The following is a 16,379-nucleotide window of genomic DNA, read 5'->3' on the forward strand; positions in this document are numbered from 1 at the left end:
ATAGGCTATTATCAAAACCATAGTTTGCATAGTTCTTAAATACATAGTGCACATTAAGGTGCAAAAGATGCCTGGTATTGCGGAAACACTGCAGATGCCATTCTACTAACTCCGCTCAGCTTTGTTTAGGTGGAGTAAGTATCAGCTGTGACATTGGGCCTCATTCATCAATATGTGCGTGGAAATGTTCTTACTTTGCGTACAAAATAAGTGCGTACGCAAAATCACCGTGGGATTCATGACACCTGCGTACCGACCAATTTTGTTCTCACCACCTTGCGCATGTTTGTAAATAAGAATCATTCTAAATTGACAGGCGCGTGCTCGCATACTACCACGCCCCCATTTCTCCATATAAGGAAACCGCTTGCCTAGTTGATTCATGAATGAAGGAAGCGGTTACGTGAGGAGAGAAGTAGTGTGAATCAGAATCGTTTATATACCCTGCATGCCCTTTAACATGCTACCAATTAACCAATTGCCTTTGGCCACAGATGCGTAATTTCATGGCACAAGAAAGTGTTGGGAGTGGGTAATCATTTTAGGCCAAAATAATTAAATGAAAGCCAAAACCGTTAAGCCTACATTTCGAAATGCACATTCTCATGTATTCCTTTGTAAATATGGACTGCTGTTGTCATTGAATATTTTAATCACAATGATGAGGGTGAAAGTGTGTCAATTTCATGGTTATTTAATACATTTGGCCAATATATTAGTATAAGTTAATGATTTTAAAAAATGTTAATTAAATCTCTTTTTAATGAATGTGGTTTTATGTACTCTGCATGTACTTAAAAGGTGTGCATTTGCATTTTCTAAGTCAGTTCGGCCTTCCTCATTTGTGCGTATGCGTGGTCTGAGGCAGTTCTAAATTTGTTCGCAGAGTAAGAACAAATTCCGGAAAGAAAATGTTGATGAATCCCGGATTTGTGCGCCAAACGATTGTATGCACAGTTTAAGTACAGATTTGTGAGTAGCCTACACACTGTTTGTGAATGAGGCCCAATGTGCTTGTAATCTATGTAGGAATAGCAATAAAGTAAATTACACAGTAACTAAACCACTGAAAACACCATATGACCTTTCTACTCTTGTTATCTCTCTCACCTCATATTCAACCCCACCAAATGCTAGAGAGGCTCAAGGGCTGCCAGTGTTACCCTTTTTTGTAAAGGAGGACTTTGAACACACACATAAAACTCGACTAATTCGCCGAGGAATTCCAACAACCCAAAGAAGGAGGAGAGCTGACAGGGCCGCTCACATCAGAGAGAGGGGAGACGAGAAGGACCTTTGAAGAAAAACGTGGACACTTGCATGCTCTTGGAGTCTGTTTGCTCGTCACCTTGCCTCACTTTATCTTCTGCATTTGATTGATTGAGGTATAGAAGCAAGGGCCATGACACTGAAAAAGAAAATGTGGAAAGCAGTAGTGTGTGTGTGCCTGCTGCTGAACATAGCTGAGGAGCTGAATGCGGCCGGAGATAAGGCAAGCCGACCTGCTGCAGAAAACACCGGACCCAAAACGAAGGCCAGAGGAAACCTTCCTGAGAGTCCAAGTGGTTCTTTCTTTGGTCATTTGCTGGTGATACCGATGGATGGCAGTCACTGGATGGATCTGAAGGCCGTTGCTGAAGAAATAGGTCGTCGTGGACACCAGGTCACTGTGGTGATCCCTGAGGTCAGCGTGCGGATGGGCCCTGGTAAACACTACAAAACTCTGACCTATCCTGTCCCTTATGACAAGGAAAGGATTGATTCACTGTTGTCCATGCACATGGATGTACTACGCCAATCTACACAGTCTTTCATGGAGAAAATAAACAGCCGATTTTCACAAATAAAGAACATCACAAGCTTCATCCATACCACTGCTGAAAGCCTGCTGTTCAACGCCAGTGTCATCTCACATCTATCACAGCAGGTGAGGGAGTGTGTGTACAGAGCCTTTTACATACAGACAAAACTCTGGGTAGATTGTGCTGTAACTTCCAGGGGCTAAAATTTGTTGGTTGCAGATGAAGTCATCATTTATACCTTGAAGTTGAAGTGAAAGACGTGAGTGAGTCAGAGAGAGAGAAAGAAGTGCACATTCCTTTGTGTTTATGCAGTAAACCTGACCTGCCTTATTATCTGACATGCCATCTGACTCTGTGGAAGATTTGCACCAATCAGTTACTTTACCTCTGTTCCTCTCCAATCCTTTCTTTTCCTCTCTCTGCAGCACTTTGATGCCGTCTTGACAGACCCGATGGTGCCCACGGGTTCATTAATAGCTAGGAAGTTAGGTGAGTTGCCGCCATATTAGTCAGTATCTCGTCTTGTCATGTTCTTGGCTCCATGTTTTCCTCCTTAAATCACTCTCAGGTCTTCCCACCGTCAATTTGCTGAGAGTGATTCCATGTGGCTTGGACACCAAGTCTGCAGCCTGCCCCGCCCCTCCCTCCTATGTCCCTCGCTTCTTCACCAAATTCACAGATAAAATGAACTTCTGGCAAAGAGTAATCAACACTTTGGTGAGCACAGACAGCTTACAGGCAAACATGCACACACAGATTGGTGGAATTTCTTGAAGCATATTTAACTTCAAAAGTCAGCTGACCTGAGGGGAGCAATGCTATACACTCAGTGGCCAGGTTATTAGGTATTTTTGCAGTACTGGGGTTTTCTGCTCCTATAGCTAAAAAGGTATCTGCCTGCCAGGGCCAGATTAACCCATCATGGGGTCGCTGGGCACACTTGTCATGTTGGGCCCCCCTCTCCCCAGTATGCACCCAAGTAACTCAAGATGCTAAACTTTTAACAAACAAGGTAAATGTTACAGCTTCAATGTATGAGTGAAACTAATTTTTAGATGCCACAAACTGCCAGTCATTGCATCTAGAGCTCGCTCACTCAGTCTGAAAATAAAACATCTGTACAACCCCAAGGTCAGTGTCTTAATTTTATGTGAGGGGGCTTTATTTACATTTACATTGCAGACTGTGACTTTAAGGAGGCAAGGTGATAAGTGGTGGGAATTAATAAAACCTATCGAAGGCAGAATAAAAGCATGGTTGGTTAACAATCAGCTGACCAAATGCTAATGAAATTCCTTATCATGCTAATTCATGAAGTTCACTGTCCTCTGATGACTCTCACCTGCAGGTAAGTTTATTGGAGCCACTGCTTTGCCGCCTGTTCTATTGGCACTTCGACCATATAGCTTATCAGTTCCTGGGAGAGGAGGTGGGTGTCGCTGAAGTGCTGTCCGAGTCTGCTATCTGGCTGCTCAGGTAATATTCACATAGTTTATGTGTTGATAATATACATGACATAGCTTAAATTCTCTCACTCTGTCATATACTGTGCTGTGTCTTTTCACTGAAACCCTCCTGTCACAACAACTATCTTTATCAGAGGCATAGCTGTGGAGACAGTTGGCCAATGTAGGTGTTTTGGCACCATCCTGGATGACTAAATGACTTTTAATGCCAACACCAATTCCATCTGCAAAAAAAAAACAAAAAACAAAAACAGACTGTTTTTCTTGAGAAAGTTGAGGGGTTTTAACATTGACAGATAGCTCCTGAAAATGTTTTATTCATCTTTTATTGAGTCAATTTTAACTTTTGCAGTGATTTCACTGGTTTGGCAACTTCAGCATGGTTAACAAAATACTTTAATCCTGTAGTATTAACACTAAGCTGCAGTGGCTTGGATTCAAATCCAGCCCTGACTCTTCACTGCATGTCATCCCCTCTCTCTGTCCTGTCTTTTTTGTCTCTCTCCACTGTGACCGTCCAATAATGCAGAATTGCCCAAAAATAATATTAAAAAAAAAACAAAAACAAAACAAAAAAAAAAACAGAAAAGATTGTTAAACTTTGCCAAAAGACCATTGGCACCAACATGAGTGATCTTGGCCATGTTTATCAAGTTAGAGCTCCTCACGAGGGCAAAGGCCACCCTTGTTTTCCCACCCTCAGCACCCTCTTCTTGCAGAGTTTTTAGGCACACTTTCTCTGGGTGGGCCAAATCAAACAGATATCTGAGATTAGGTGCTTCCCCAGCTGTTGTTAAACAATCTGTAGACCTAGTTAGTATCACACACACACACACACACACACACTTGATCAAAGGATTGGAGGACTCTTAGTACTTCTATAACTCATTGCAGATTTTATTTTGATGACATTTACTGTTTGATTATTATATACATGTATGTGTTTTATTCATTTTATGATATGTATTGGTTGTGTTTACTGCTGTTTGCAAACCAAATTACCCCACGGGTTCAATAAAGACTATCCAGTTTAATGTACTTTTGAGTAAATATTGTGGTACTCTGTACAGGACTGACTCTATACTAGACTTCCCTCGCCCCCTCATGCCTAATATGGTGTTTGTGGGCGGCATCAGCTGCAACATCAGAAACCCCCTGCCACAGGTAAGGCCAGTGTGTTTGTGTGTGTTTTACACTTAGACTACATTTAAGACCAAAAAAAAGTTCAGAGATAGATAGCTGGACAGAGAGGCAGAGACAGATGCCACCTGTGACTGTGTGTACATGTGTGTATTTGTAGGATCTGGAGTCCTGGGTGTCAGGAGAGCACGGCTTTGTGGTGTTCACCCTGGGCACCGCAGTGTCTGTTTTGCCAGAAGAAATAACCGCTGTCTTACTCGAGGCCTTCAGACAGATTCCACAGAAGGTAAGGTTTGGTAACTGTCTAAACACAACACATCACAGGTTTAAGGAAACACTTTACAATAAGAGTACAGCAATTAACGTTAGTTAATGCCGTAATAAACATTAAGTAACAGGTAATAAACATTACCTGTTACAAGTAACAGTTAACTCATTGGCTGCCATTGACGGCGATCAATGTCAATTCAAATCCAAACGTTGACTGCCAATGACGCGTGCGACATGAATTAGACTTTTCCAGTAGGAGAGTCTGTTCTTTCTTTTGGTGGTTTTGGTGTTTACATTGTCACAGAACAAACTCTTCTGTGGGTCTTGAAAGATCACTGAAAACGCTCTAAAATGCTGGCAATACTGTTTTCTGTTCTGAAAACTGGCAGCCAATGAGTTAACTAACCGTTAACTAAGGTGTCTAAGAATCATTTACTAATGCTGTTCATGCTAAGGTATTAATTTATATGTTATTTAAGGGTTATTGTAGATATTATTAACATTAGTAAATGCCATAATAATCATTAACTAACAGTTAATTAACCATTACGGCATTAACTGGCATTAACTAACATTAACTAACGTTAATTGTTGTACTGTTATTGTAAAGTGTTACCAGTTAATCTGATCTTTTTTTTTTTGTTCTCTATTGCAAATGTAGTTGTTAAAGATTCTAGCTACATATGGCTCATCCTTGATCTAATATATTTGTAAATATCCTTTTGTGTGTGTGTGTGTATGACCTCTATTTTTGTGTTTATAATAAAAAACACGGTCGGTCACAAAAATGTAATTGATAAACATTAACAAAAATAAGAATTTGCCTTCAATAACAGGTTATATGGAGATACACGGGGCCAGTTCCTGATGATGTCCCAGAAAATGTGAAGATGATGGAATGGGTGCCACAGAACGAACTACTAGGTATTTTAAATCCACTGCAACATAAACAGATTGTACTCCAGGTGACAATTTAGGTATGACTAGGCAAAATGCACCAAAGATGTGCTGTATTGTGTAACTTAAAGGAATGACTCACACAAAAAGGAAAATTTCATCATTATCTGGTCACACCTGTTGCCAGCTGAAACACAGGTGAGCTGTTGTTTTCGATACGAAACGCAGGGGAACAGCTTATGCACCTTCAACTGGAGTCAAGGGGAGAATAACAGAAACTCAAATAAAGAGCCTCCTCCAACTCTCAAAAAGTATACAACCAAACTTGCTCAGAGGATATTTGATGATCCACCTCACCTGCTGTTCCCAAAGTGCACCCTCCTCCCGTCTGGTCGCAGAAGGTTCCCGATGCCCAGACCCAAAACAAAAAGAGGCATCACTTCTTTCATCCCAAGGAGCATACAACATGAAAACAAAACCCAGAAGTTAAACTATAGCGATTTCTTATTCTAAGCACTTGCCCACCCTTCTACTTTACCCACAAGTCATGCACTTTAGTTACTGGTTTGTCTAATTATTGTATTCGATGAAGATGGCCTGTCTGTGCAGTGACCTGGTGGGTCTCTTGTTTAATGTTGCTTTAATGTTGCTGTGTCACTCAGTGTTTTAATGTTGCTCTTTGTGAGCAGGACAAATTCCTTTCAGGGCAATAAAGGTTCATTCGTCTTATCAATGGAAAACTGATTTACTCCTGGCATTTGGAGGCAGGATGCATGCCACCGTTTTATAGCTGTTGTCTATCCACTCTCCTTTTCACCAAATATACCATGGATAGTGAAGATTTGCACTAAATTATGGTGTAACTATGGGTCTTTTTCACTCAGGATGCAATCATTTGGCCTCAGAAATCTCCACTTGGCTCATGCAGCTTGTTGCTCAGAGTAAATTTGCCTGTTTTTGAACTCTGAAATGAGGTAGTCATTGGCTTGTTTTGGAGAAGGCTGCTATGAAGTCACACAGTCGCCTTGCATGGACAGACACGTCACCTGTGTTTCAACTGGACGGCACATGAGCAGATGATGACAAAAATTGTATTTTTGGGTGAACTGTTCATTTAAAATGAGTCCAGTAATAGCGTCCTTGTGGGCAGCAAGCCTATCTGACTTTGTGTGTGTGTGTGTGTGTGTGTGTGTGTGTGTATTTGGGTGTATTAGCACATCATGGAGTTCGGGCTTTCATCACTCATGCTGGGTCACATGGTCTATATGAGGGCTTGTGTCATGCTGTTCCCATGGTGATGATGCCACTTGGTGGAGACCAGCCCGATAACGCTCAGCGGATGGCAAGCAGGGGAGTGGGCGTCGTCTTGGACATTACTACCATCACCGTGGAAACCCTCCTTCAGGGACTAAATGATGTCATCAATAACAGCAGGTGAGGAGTCCTCATGTTATTGACACGGTGGTTTTCACTGCATCATCACAATGTAGACGTTACCCCGACTGTGAAAAGTTTGTTTTCTACTTTGTGTTCATTGTCTCTTCCCCTCTGTGTGTGTGTGTGTGTGTGTGTGTGTGTGTATGTGTGTGTGTGAGTGCAGCTATAAAGAGAGTGTGGAGAAGCTTTCAGCTTTCCATAAAGACCGGCCCTTCGACCCCCTCGAGCTCTCCGTGTACTGGACAGAGTTTGTGATGCGGCACAAAGGGGCGACACATCTGAGAGCTGCTGCTCATGACCTCAACTGGGTCCAGTACCACTGCCTGGATGTACTGGCACTGCTGGCTACTGTGGTGCTGCTCGTTGTCATGGTGACCATGAGATGCATGAGACTGTGCCTTAGGAAGCTGAGCAGGAAGAGGAAGCAGGACTAATCTGAAGGCAGGAAGAGCAACTGATTATCAAAAGCAGATCTACAAAAGTCAGCCAAAAAAACAAACAAGCAAAAATAAACAAATAAAAAAAATCCAGTAGTGTTAATATTGTGCTGAGTATTTGGATGTTATCCTCTCTAGTTAAAATATCAAAGATAAATTCAATGAACTGATCTAGAAATTGACCACAGGGCCCTGGGGGGTGATAGAGCACCACCATGAGGCCAGACGAGGTAGTGCAGGATTCCTTCACAGAGAGCAGCTCAAAGGAGGCAAAATTTGGAGAAAATTCAGGTTTACCCCCACGTTTCTTTGTTGTCCTAGCAGAATGGGAAAAGGAATAGTTGGAGGGTGAGTCTTCATTTAAAGGGAGAAAAATCAGGACAAGGCAAAGATCACTGATCACGTTGTTGACCAGTGATGCCTTATGGGAGAGCAACCTGATGTTAATAAAACCTAAATTTAGGGTTACTGGCCGTATGACTTTCACATTGGAGGAGGGAATCGGCTGAACTGGACATAAACTGTGATGAGATGTGGTTTGTCTGTGCGGCCATGGGAGTACGCTAATGAGAAAAGTCAAATTGCTGCTGTCAGAGGAATAATTAGAGTCCAAGTGACAAGCTGAAGTGACATTGACAAGTGTAGTGTTTTAACTTAAAGTGAGAGCAGCATCGTGACAATCAGTGTTGTTTGCACTTTGAGCGGTCACTTGGTGTGATTGAAAATGTGATGTGCACAATGTTATTACATGCCCTTTTATATAGATGGGATGTTATTCCAAAATATAATAAGATGCAATAAATATAATTTACAATTTTATGTATAGTTTGATTAAAATATAATATATAGAATTGAATTAAAATATGCCAGTATAGCATGTTGAGTTGAACTTCATGCATTTGTCCAGCAGGTAGCGCCATTTCTGCTGCTTTAAATGGATTAACTTCACTGACAACTTCAAACAGTTTCAGGGACGCAAACAGAGAAAATACTGAATACTGAAGGTCTGCTCCAACTCTCAGCTTATCTAAACTGAAGCTTTAAACTTGACTTTAACTGCCTTTTACTAAATCATACACTGGAACTGTAGCTTCATCTTATTTTATCTATTTCTTTCTTCATTTCAGCTCTCCCTTTCCTTCTTTTAAGGTAAATACAATGCTGCCTAAAGTCCAGTTGGGGAGAAAATCTGTATTTTTGTCTGTATTTTTCTGTTGTTTGAAATACAAAATGATATCCTTTGCAAAATAGAAAAACTCTCTTCTGTGTTTTTTGACTGTGAACTATAATGAACATTATCATTGTTTTTTGAATTTGACTAGAAAATGGCCACAGATGTATGAGGATGATGTGAGGGCTGGTATTGAGGCTGGGAGCACAGCTGCTTGTAGGTGAGGTTAGAGAGAGCTCCCTGCCTTCATAAGCACAGATGAGGGCGATTGGTGCTCCCTTTTTGTCTGAAGCCTGGTAGATGTGTGGAGGACGGCCTTGTTTGTGCAGAGTTGTGGTGCGGCTGAGTCCAGTTTGATCCAGATGGATGTATGCTCTGTAGCCCCATGCTGACAAGGAAAAGATACAGGAAAAGAGGAAAAGATACAGCTTCACCTTTCCCCTGTATGAGCCACAGTACAGTTAGTCATCTTTATTTGTCCAGGGCCCCCGGTTTAGCAAGATTTAATGCTAGACTGTTGTTTTGCCTGACCTGATTCACCTGTGCAGTTGGGACAATGTGTCTCAGTGTTTTTAGTTGGACTTAACCTTAAATAGTGTCAAGACAGTCTGCAGAGTGAAGACAAGGCTCTGTCCTTGACAAAAGTATTTATAATGCAGTGGGAGTACTCACTTCTGCCCATCATGTGAGTAGATGTTACATGATGCATGCTTACAGCCTTAAAACAATGTTGTACACTAACAGGATGACTAGTACGCAAACCATGATACACTATATTGCCAAAAGTATTCGCTCGTCTGCCTTCACATGCATATGAATGTGAGTGACATCCCATTCTTAAACCATAGGATTTAATATGATGTGGGCCCATCCTTTGCAGCTGTAACAGCTTCAACTCTTCTAGGGAGGCTTTCCACAAGGTTTAGGAGTGTGTTTATGGGAATTGTTGACCATTCCTCCAGAAGTGCATTTGTGAGGTCAGACACTGATGTTGGTCGAGAAGGCCTGGCTCTCAGTCTCCGCTCTAATTCATCCCAAAGGTGTTCTATCGGGTTCAGGTCAGGACTCTGTGCAGGTCAGTCAAGGTCTTCCACACCAAACTAGCTCATCCATGTCTTTATGGACCTTGCTTTGTGCACTGGTGCACAGTCATGTTGGAACAGGAAGGGGCCCGCTCCAAACTGTTCCCACAAAGTTGGGAGCGTGAAATTGTCCAAAATGTCTTGGTATGCTGAAGCATTAAGAGTTTCTTTCACTGGAACTAAGGGGCTGAGGCCAACTCCCGAAAAACAACCCCACAACATAATCCCCTCTCCACCAAACTTTACACTTGGCACAATACAGTCAGACAAGTACCGTTCTCCTGGCAACCGCCAAACCCAGACTCGTCCATCAGATTGCCAGATGGAAAAGCGTGATTCATCACTCCAGAGAACGCGTCTCCACTGCTCTAGAGGCCAGTGGTGGCGTGCTTTACACCATTGCATCCGACGCTTTGCATTGCACTTGGTGATGTAAGGCTTGGATGCAGCTGCTCGGCCATGGAAACCCATTCCATGAAGCTCTGCGTACTGTACTTGAGCTAATCTGAAGATCACATGAAGTTTGGAGGTCTGTAGCTATTGACTCTGCAGAAAGTTGGCGACCTCTGCACACTATGCGCCTCAGCATCTGCTGACCCCGCTCTGTGATTTTACGTGGCCTACCACTTTGTGGCTGAGTTGCTGTTGTTCCCAGTCGCTTCCACTTTGTTATAGTACCACTAGCAGTTGATTGTGGAATATTTATCTAGTTTATCTAGTTATTCTCAATTGCACTCATTATTATTTACACTGGTTATTCAGTTGTTTACACTGTTTTGTCTGTTGTTTACATTCTGTTTTATCAAGTTATTCTCAATTGCACTCATTATTTACACTGGTTATTCAGTTGTTTACACTGTGTAGTCTGTTGTTTACATTCTGTTTTATCTAGTTACTCTCAATTGCACTCATTATTATTTAGCTCTTGTTTTTTAGCACTAGTTATATAGACCATATCACACCAGTTATATAGACGATATTCATATATAATATTTATATTTATATATATTTAAACGGTCCCACAATTCCATCTCTGCTGTAATCCGGAAGCCAAGCAATGACATTTCGTTGCCAAAATCTCACTGCTGTGTTTTTTTTTGTGCAATGACAATAAAAGAAGTCTAAGTCTAAGTCTAAATTTAGTAGCGAGGAAATTTCACGACTGGACTTACTGCACAGGTGGCATCCTATCACGGTACCACAGTGGAATTCACTGAGCTCCTGAGAGCGACCCATTCTTTCACAAATGTTTGTAGAAGTAGTCTGCATGCCTAGGTGCTTGATTTTATACACCTGTGGCCATGGAAGTGATTGGAACACCTGAATTCAATGATTTGGATAGCTGAGTGAATACTTTTGGCAATATAGTGTATGTGTATTTTCCATTACAGCATGGTCTCAAAGTGAGACTTTTACACTCATTGTCAATGTATTGTGGAATGTCTTATTCTTATTATCCCTATTGTTTTATCTGGTTTTGCCTTGTTCCCTTGGCAGTGGGAAGACCTGCGTGGAATAGGCTACTTATCGGACACACACCCCTCCTTGCATGCAGTGTGGTAGGTCTGAAAGGTGGTAGTTACCTTAGTCATTTTGTAGATTTACCTTTTTTCCGTGCAGTGCAAGTTGCAGTTTAGTTGTGATCACAGTGTGCATGCGTGGTGGTTTCTATTGGGGTTGGTGACAGAATCCTCCCTCAGTAAGTACCCTGCCTATTTATTTGCCAGAGTATTATGTAGTTTTCTGTGTATCCCACTTGATGTTGTAGTCTGTTGGTATTTTAGCTGTTATAGTGATTTATTAGTATTGTGAAATAAAGGTTTTTGGCTTTGACTCATGGTTCTTCCTTCCTGAGGGCTTCCGCTGCATCAAAATTTGTTTGTGTCTACACCCAGCTAGTTAAGGCCTGTTATGGCTAGTGGGCTTATGGGCTTATGTAGAGGTCTGTACCCCCCGTGCACTGTGTTGGGTCACAGTTTTATTGTAGCAGAATTATTTGCAAATGTGTGTGGAGAGTTGTGTATCTTGATTGGTCTGTATTGAATGTGACTGGTAAAAATCTGTGAATGTGTAAGCCAATCTGTAAAGATGTACCTAGATCTGTGAAAGCATATAAAAGTATGTGAATGTGTAGACAAATGCAAAAGAGCAATTCTGCAACAGTAACATCCTCATACACACCTACGTTTCTCTGACGTTCCTTACTGGCTAATGAGTGACTGGTTGATCTTCAGCATCCCTTAAGGCTGCAAGCAGATGACCTGTAATGTTTCAGCCTTGCCACAAACTACCACATCATTGTCTCAATGGTGATGCTTCCCCAATAGAAATGTGGAAAGCAGTAGTGTGTGTGTGCCTGCTGGTGAACGTAGCTGAGGAGCTGAATGCGGCCGGAGATGAGGCGAGACGACCTGCTGCAGAAAACACCGGACCCAAAACGAAGGCCAGAGGAAGCCTTCCTGAGAGTCCAAGTGGTTCTTTCTTTGGTCGTTTGCTGGTGATACCGATGGATGGCAGTCACTGGGTGGGTGTGAAGGCTGTTGCTGAAGAAATGGGTCGTCGTGGACACCAGGTCACCGTGGTGATCCCTGAGGTCAGTGTGCGGATGGGCCCTGGTAAACACTACAAAACTCTGACCTTTCCTGTCCCTTACGGCAAGGAAAGGATCGATTCAGTTTTGGACATGTACACAAAGGCAGTGCCCAAATCGACGCAGTCTTTCCTAGAGAAGATGAACAATAAAGTTTTACGAATCTGGGAACTCCGAAACTTCATCCATACCACTACAGAAAGCCTGCTGTTCAACACCAGTCTCATCTCCCATTTATCACAGCAGGTGAGTGAGTGTATATGCAGCACTATTTACATAATACTGGATAGACTGTACTAACTTTCTAGGACTAAACTTTGTTGGCTGCAGATATGCACCAAAGTCATTGTTAACACTTGTTAACACAGATGTATTTAGATATATTTAACACAGTGTTGATGGCACTGTGTGTATGTAAGAAAGGGAAAGGGGAATGCTGATGTTTTCTCGATTATTGTTGCAGCACTCACTTATTTTTTTGTTTTGTTTCTGTGCAGCGCTTTGATGCTGTACTGATGGACCCTTTGATACCCACAGGTGGATTAGTAGCTAGGAAGTTAGGTGAGCTGCTGCCTTACTAGTTAATAAGTCACAGTCACTGAAATAAACCACGCCGTTTTGTGTGTCATGTCATGTTTGTGTCCGCTCATTTTCTCACTTACCATCCTCAAATCACTCTCAGGTCTTCCCACCATTAATTTGCTGAGATGGATTCCGTTTTCCATGGACATGAAGTCTGCAGCCTGCCCTGCCCCTCTCTCATATGTCCCTCGCTTCTACACCAGATTTACAGATAAAATGAATTTCAGGCAGAGAGTCCTCAACACTTTGGTGAGCACAGACAGCTTACAGCAAAACATGCACGTGCATTTAAGCATGCATGCATTCACTGTTTGAACTTAACGAATGGTGGACAGTAGCATCAGTTTATACATTTGCTAGTGACAGTTTTAAAGTGTATATTTTGAGACTAAGATGATCTTGTGTAAACACTGATTTACATTTTGTGGTTAAGTTATTATGTAAACCAATCCAGTGCCATGGTTTTCTCTGGTCATGTAGCCAACAAGTAATAATTGACAAAATTTTGTTCACACACCACTGATCTTCTACCATTAGTCATTGTTAAGATTTCTCATCACTGGTGGTTGTGCATGTTTCTGTATCATCTTATTCATGGTAAATCCTAGACACCAAACCAGACACCATACTAGAAAACCAAAAAAGAAACTGAAATAAAGCAGCAGCACTGAGAAAGAAACCATGCTCACACTCATATTGGACAGTTTTTGACAGAATCCCTCAATGTTTGTCGACCCACTGTTTATCAAAAACCTGGTTATGTGGCACACGGCAGCACGCCTAAACTTTGCAATACATGTGCTAAATTTATCACAGTAGTGACTAAGGGTCAACATGGTTAATGTTTGATTAATGCAACAGTAATGTTGCTGATTAACAGCTACTTTTTTGCCTTAATGAAGTTCACTGCCCTGTGATGTCACTGATCTGTAGATGAGTTTGCTGGAGCCTCTGCTTCGCCACCTGCTGTATTCACCCTTTGACCAAACAGCCTCTAAGTTCCTGGGAGAGGATGTGACCATCGCTGATGTTCTGTCTGACACCGCCATCTGGTTAATGAGGTGACATGTACAAAGGTTATAACATTTTAATTAAGTGCAATACATACAATTACATTCTCTCTCTCAGGTTGGCTGTTCCTCTATTCATACAGGACTGACTCTATACTAGACTTCCCTCGCCCCCTCATGCCGAATATGGTGTTTGTGGGCGGCATCAACTGCAACATCAGAAACCCTCTGCCTCAGGTAAGGCCAGTGGTGTAGTGGTGGAAATACATGGGCATGTGGAGTATACCCACCTCTTTCTGTCAGTTTATGGTATATATAAGCTAGACGTAGGAGGTTAAAACACAAAGAGAGCTTAGCATTTGTGTGTCATTGCTAGGATCTGGAGTCCTGGGTGTCAGGAGAGCATGGCTTTGTGGTGTTCACCCTGGGCTCCATGTTACGATCTCTGCCAGAGGAAAGAGCCGCTGTCTTCCTCGAGGCCTTCAGACAGATTCCACAGACGGTACGAGTAATCATCTAAACACACCAGAGGCCTGTACCATAAAGCTGGATTTCATCTTAGTGAGGTAACTTCAGGGTTAACCCTGGTTAACCCTGGGTTTTCTGAAGGCCTACCCAGGGGCGCCGCCAGGAATTTTGGGCCCCATGAAAAAAAAAAAAAATATGTATTTACTAGTTGATGGTTTAATAATTTTATATTAGTTTTAACCTATTTTTGGGGCCCCTGTCAGGCAAGGGCCCTTGGAATTGTCCTAACTTTTCCACCATATACGGCGCCCCTGGGCCTACCATGAAGATGGCTTACTTTTTAGCGGGGTACGTTGCCGTGGTAACATACGCTGAACACCTAACCTGCTCCAGAGCAGGTTAAGTTCAGGATAAGAGCTCAGCAGGTATAAACGCCCCACCTACTGACCAATCAGTTCTCTTGGAACTGGCCCTCTCTAACAATGAGGGTTGACCCTTGATGGAGGGTGTGAGGGGGTGACATCAGACCCGGTGGAGGTGGCAGTTCTCAAAGCACCTCATTTGTTAAGGGTATGTCTCAGTGAGACAATGTTAAAACACTGGGTTGTTTATAGAACACAATTATCCAATATTTTTACTGTTCCTCTGCAGGAATGTATGCTGAGTGGGAGTGTATGTAAATATTTCGTAATTGAGCACTAAAACTAACATTTAGCCTCCAATAACAGGTGATATGGAGACACACAGGGCCAGTTCCTGACAACATCCCAGAAAATGTGAAGATGATGCAATGGGTGCCGCAGAACGAACTTCTAGGTACTGAATTTGACAATAAACATAATCTGATGCTGAAATTGTTTGTGCCATAATCCAGGGTGGGTAATGCAGAAGCCAAATTCAGATGTCAAAGGAATGTATTAACTCAGCTGACAGTGGATGGCTTGGGATAAGCCAACAGATCAGAAACTGAATTGTATCAGTAAGCTGATTTATCAACAAATAACTAGGCTAAGGTAAATGTGATCAAAACCACTGAGGTAGATTCAGGAGATTATTTTAAGTTATCTGAAGGGCCGGCATAGCTAATCAGTTGTGTGTGTGTGTGTGTGTGTGTTTGTATTAGCACATCATGGAGTTCGGGCTTTCATCACTCATGCTGGGTCACATGGTCTATATGAGGGCTTGTGTCATGCTGTTCCCATGGTGATGATGCCACTTAATGGAGACCAGTCAGTCAACGCCCAGCGGATGGCAAGCAGGGGAGTGGGTGTTGTCTTGGACATTTCTACCATTACCGTGGAAACCCTCCTTCAGGGACTAAATGATGTCATCAATAACAGCAGGTGAGGGTTCCTCATGTTATTGACACGGTGGTTTTCACTGCATCATCACAATGTAGACGTTACCCCGACTGTGAAAAGTTTGTTTTCTACTTTGTGTTCATTGTCACTTCCCCTTCATGTGTGTGTGTGTATGTGTGTGTGTGTGTGCAGGTATAAAGAGAGCGTGGAGAAGCTTTCAGCTCTCCATAAAGACCGGCCCTTCGACCCCCTCGAGCTCTCCGTGTACTGGACAGAGTTTGTGATGCGGCACAAAGGGGCGACACATCTGAGAGCTGCTGCTCATGACCTCAACTGGGTCCAGTACCACTGCCTGGATGTACTGGCACTGCTGGCTACTGTGGTGCTGGCTGTTGTCATGGTGACCACGAGATGCATGAAACTGTGCCTCAGGAGGCTAAGCAGGAAGAGGAAGCAGGACTGATCTGAAGGCAGGAAGAGCAACTGATTATCCAAAAAAAAAAAAAAAAAAAAAAAAAAAAATCATCTTGAGGGAAATGAAATTCAAAATGACTAAGAAATGTCTTAGAGCAGAGGCAAAACAAATCAAAGTCAGGCTTACTGAACTGAATTGTGCATTATTAGTCCAAATTATGCATAAAATTTTATCTTGTGCACATTTGTTTTCTGCATCATAAATTACTGGTGCATTGGTCACAAGTCTGCATTAATTGTTTTTTAATGCAT

General features: G+C 42.3%; 2 protein-coding genes across 4 annotated transcripts; both read left to right on the forward strand.

Moving 5' to 3' along the window:
* The first annotated feature begins 1,368 nt into the window (after nt 1-1,368).
* Nucleotides 1,369-16,202, forward strand: LOC115375247 (UDP-glucuronosyltransferase 1-1-like). Of its 3 annotated transcripts, XM_030074654.1 has the most exons (12): nt 7,487-8,453; nt 8,577-8,598; nt 11,200-11,401; nt 12,030-12,538; nt 12,790-12,853; nt 12,975-13,123; nt 13,808-13,935; nt 14,028-14,121; nt 14,261-14,386; nt 15,081-15,168; nt 15,476-15,695; nt 15,846-16,116. In XM_030074654.1, the coding sequence occupies exons 4-12, from the start codon at nt 12,032-12,034 to the stop codon at nt 16,114-16,116; spliced, it is 1,647 nt and encodes a 548-aa protein (XP_029930514.1). In that variant the 5' UTR covers nt 7,487-8,453; nt 8,577-8,598; nt 11,200-11,401; nt 12,030-12,031. The 3 variants fall into 3 exon arrangements, with proteins under 3 accessions (XP_029930512.1, XP_029930514.1, XP_029930513.1); XM_030074652.1 differs by lacking the exons at nt 7,487-8,453; nt 8,577-8,598; nt 11,200-11,401 and adding an exon at nt 1,369-1,420 and having other exon boundaries at nt 12,032-12,538; nt 15,846-16,202; XM_030074653.1 differs by lacking the exons at nt 7,487-8,453; nt 8,577-8,598 and having other exon boundaries at nt 11,200-11,261.
* Nucleotides 1,385-7,475, forward strand: LOC115375248 (UDP-glucuronosyltransferase 1-1-like). The gene is made up of 9 exons (XM_030074655.1): nt 1,385-1,927; nt 2,228-2,291; nt 2,371-2,519; nt 3,151-3,278; nt 4,339-4,432; nt 4,569-4,694; nt 5,515-5,602; nt 6,790-7,009; nt 7,176-7,475. Exons 1-9 carry the CDS (start codon nt 1,403-1,405, stop codon nt 7,444-7,446), a joined length of 1,665 nt encoding a protein of 554 aa, XP_029930515.1. The 5' UTR covers nt 1,385-1,402; the 3' UTR covers nt 7,447-7,475.
* Nucleotides 16,203-16,379: the final 177 nt, after the last annotated feature.

The sequence above is a fragment of the Myripristis murdjan genome, chromosome 17 (assembly GCF_902150065.1).
Source record: "Myripristis murdjan chromosome 17, fMyrMur1.1, whole genome shotgun sequence".
In the NCBI taxonomy this organism is placed as follows: Eukaryota; Metazoa; Chordata; class Actinopteri; order Holocentriformes; family Holocentridae; genus Myripristis; species Myripristis murdjan.

Bases quoted from the DNA above. Each gene is read 5' to 3' on its own strand.
- LOC115375248 (XM_030074655.1), top strand. From the start codon at position 1,403: ATGACACTGAAAAAGAAAATGTGGAAAGCAGTAGTGTGTGTGTGCCTG. The intron at 1,928-2,227 runs GTGAGGGAGTGT...CTCTCTCTGCAG, and splicing joins TCTCACATCTATCACAGCAG to CACTTTGATGCCGTCTTGAC. The intron at 2,520-3,150 runs GTGAGCACAGAC...TCTCACCTGCAG, and splicing joins AAAGAGTAATCAACACTTTG to GTAAGTTTATTGGAGCCACT.
- LOC115375247 (XM_030074652.1), top strand. The intron at 12,854-12,974 runs GTGAGCTGCTGC...AATCACTCTCAG, and splicing joins ATTAGTAGCTAGGAAGTTAG to GTCTTCCCACCATTAATTTG. The intron at 14,122-14,260 runs GTAAGGCCAGTG...TGTCATTGCTAG, and splicing joins TCAGAAACCCTCTGCCTCAG to GATCTGGAGTCCTGGGTGTC.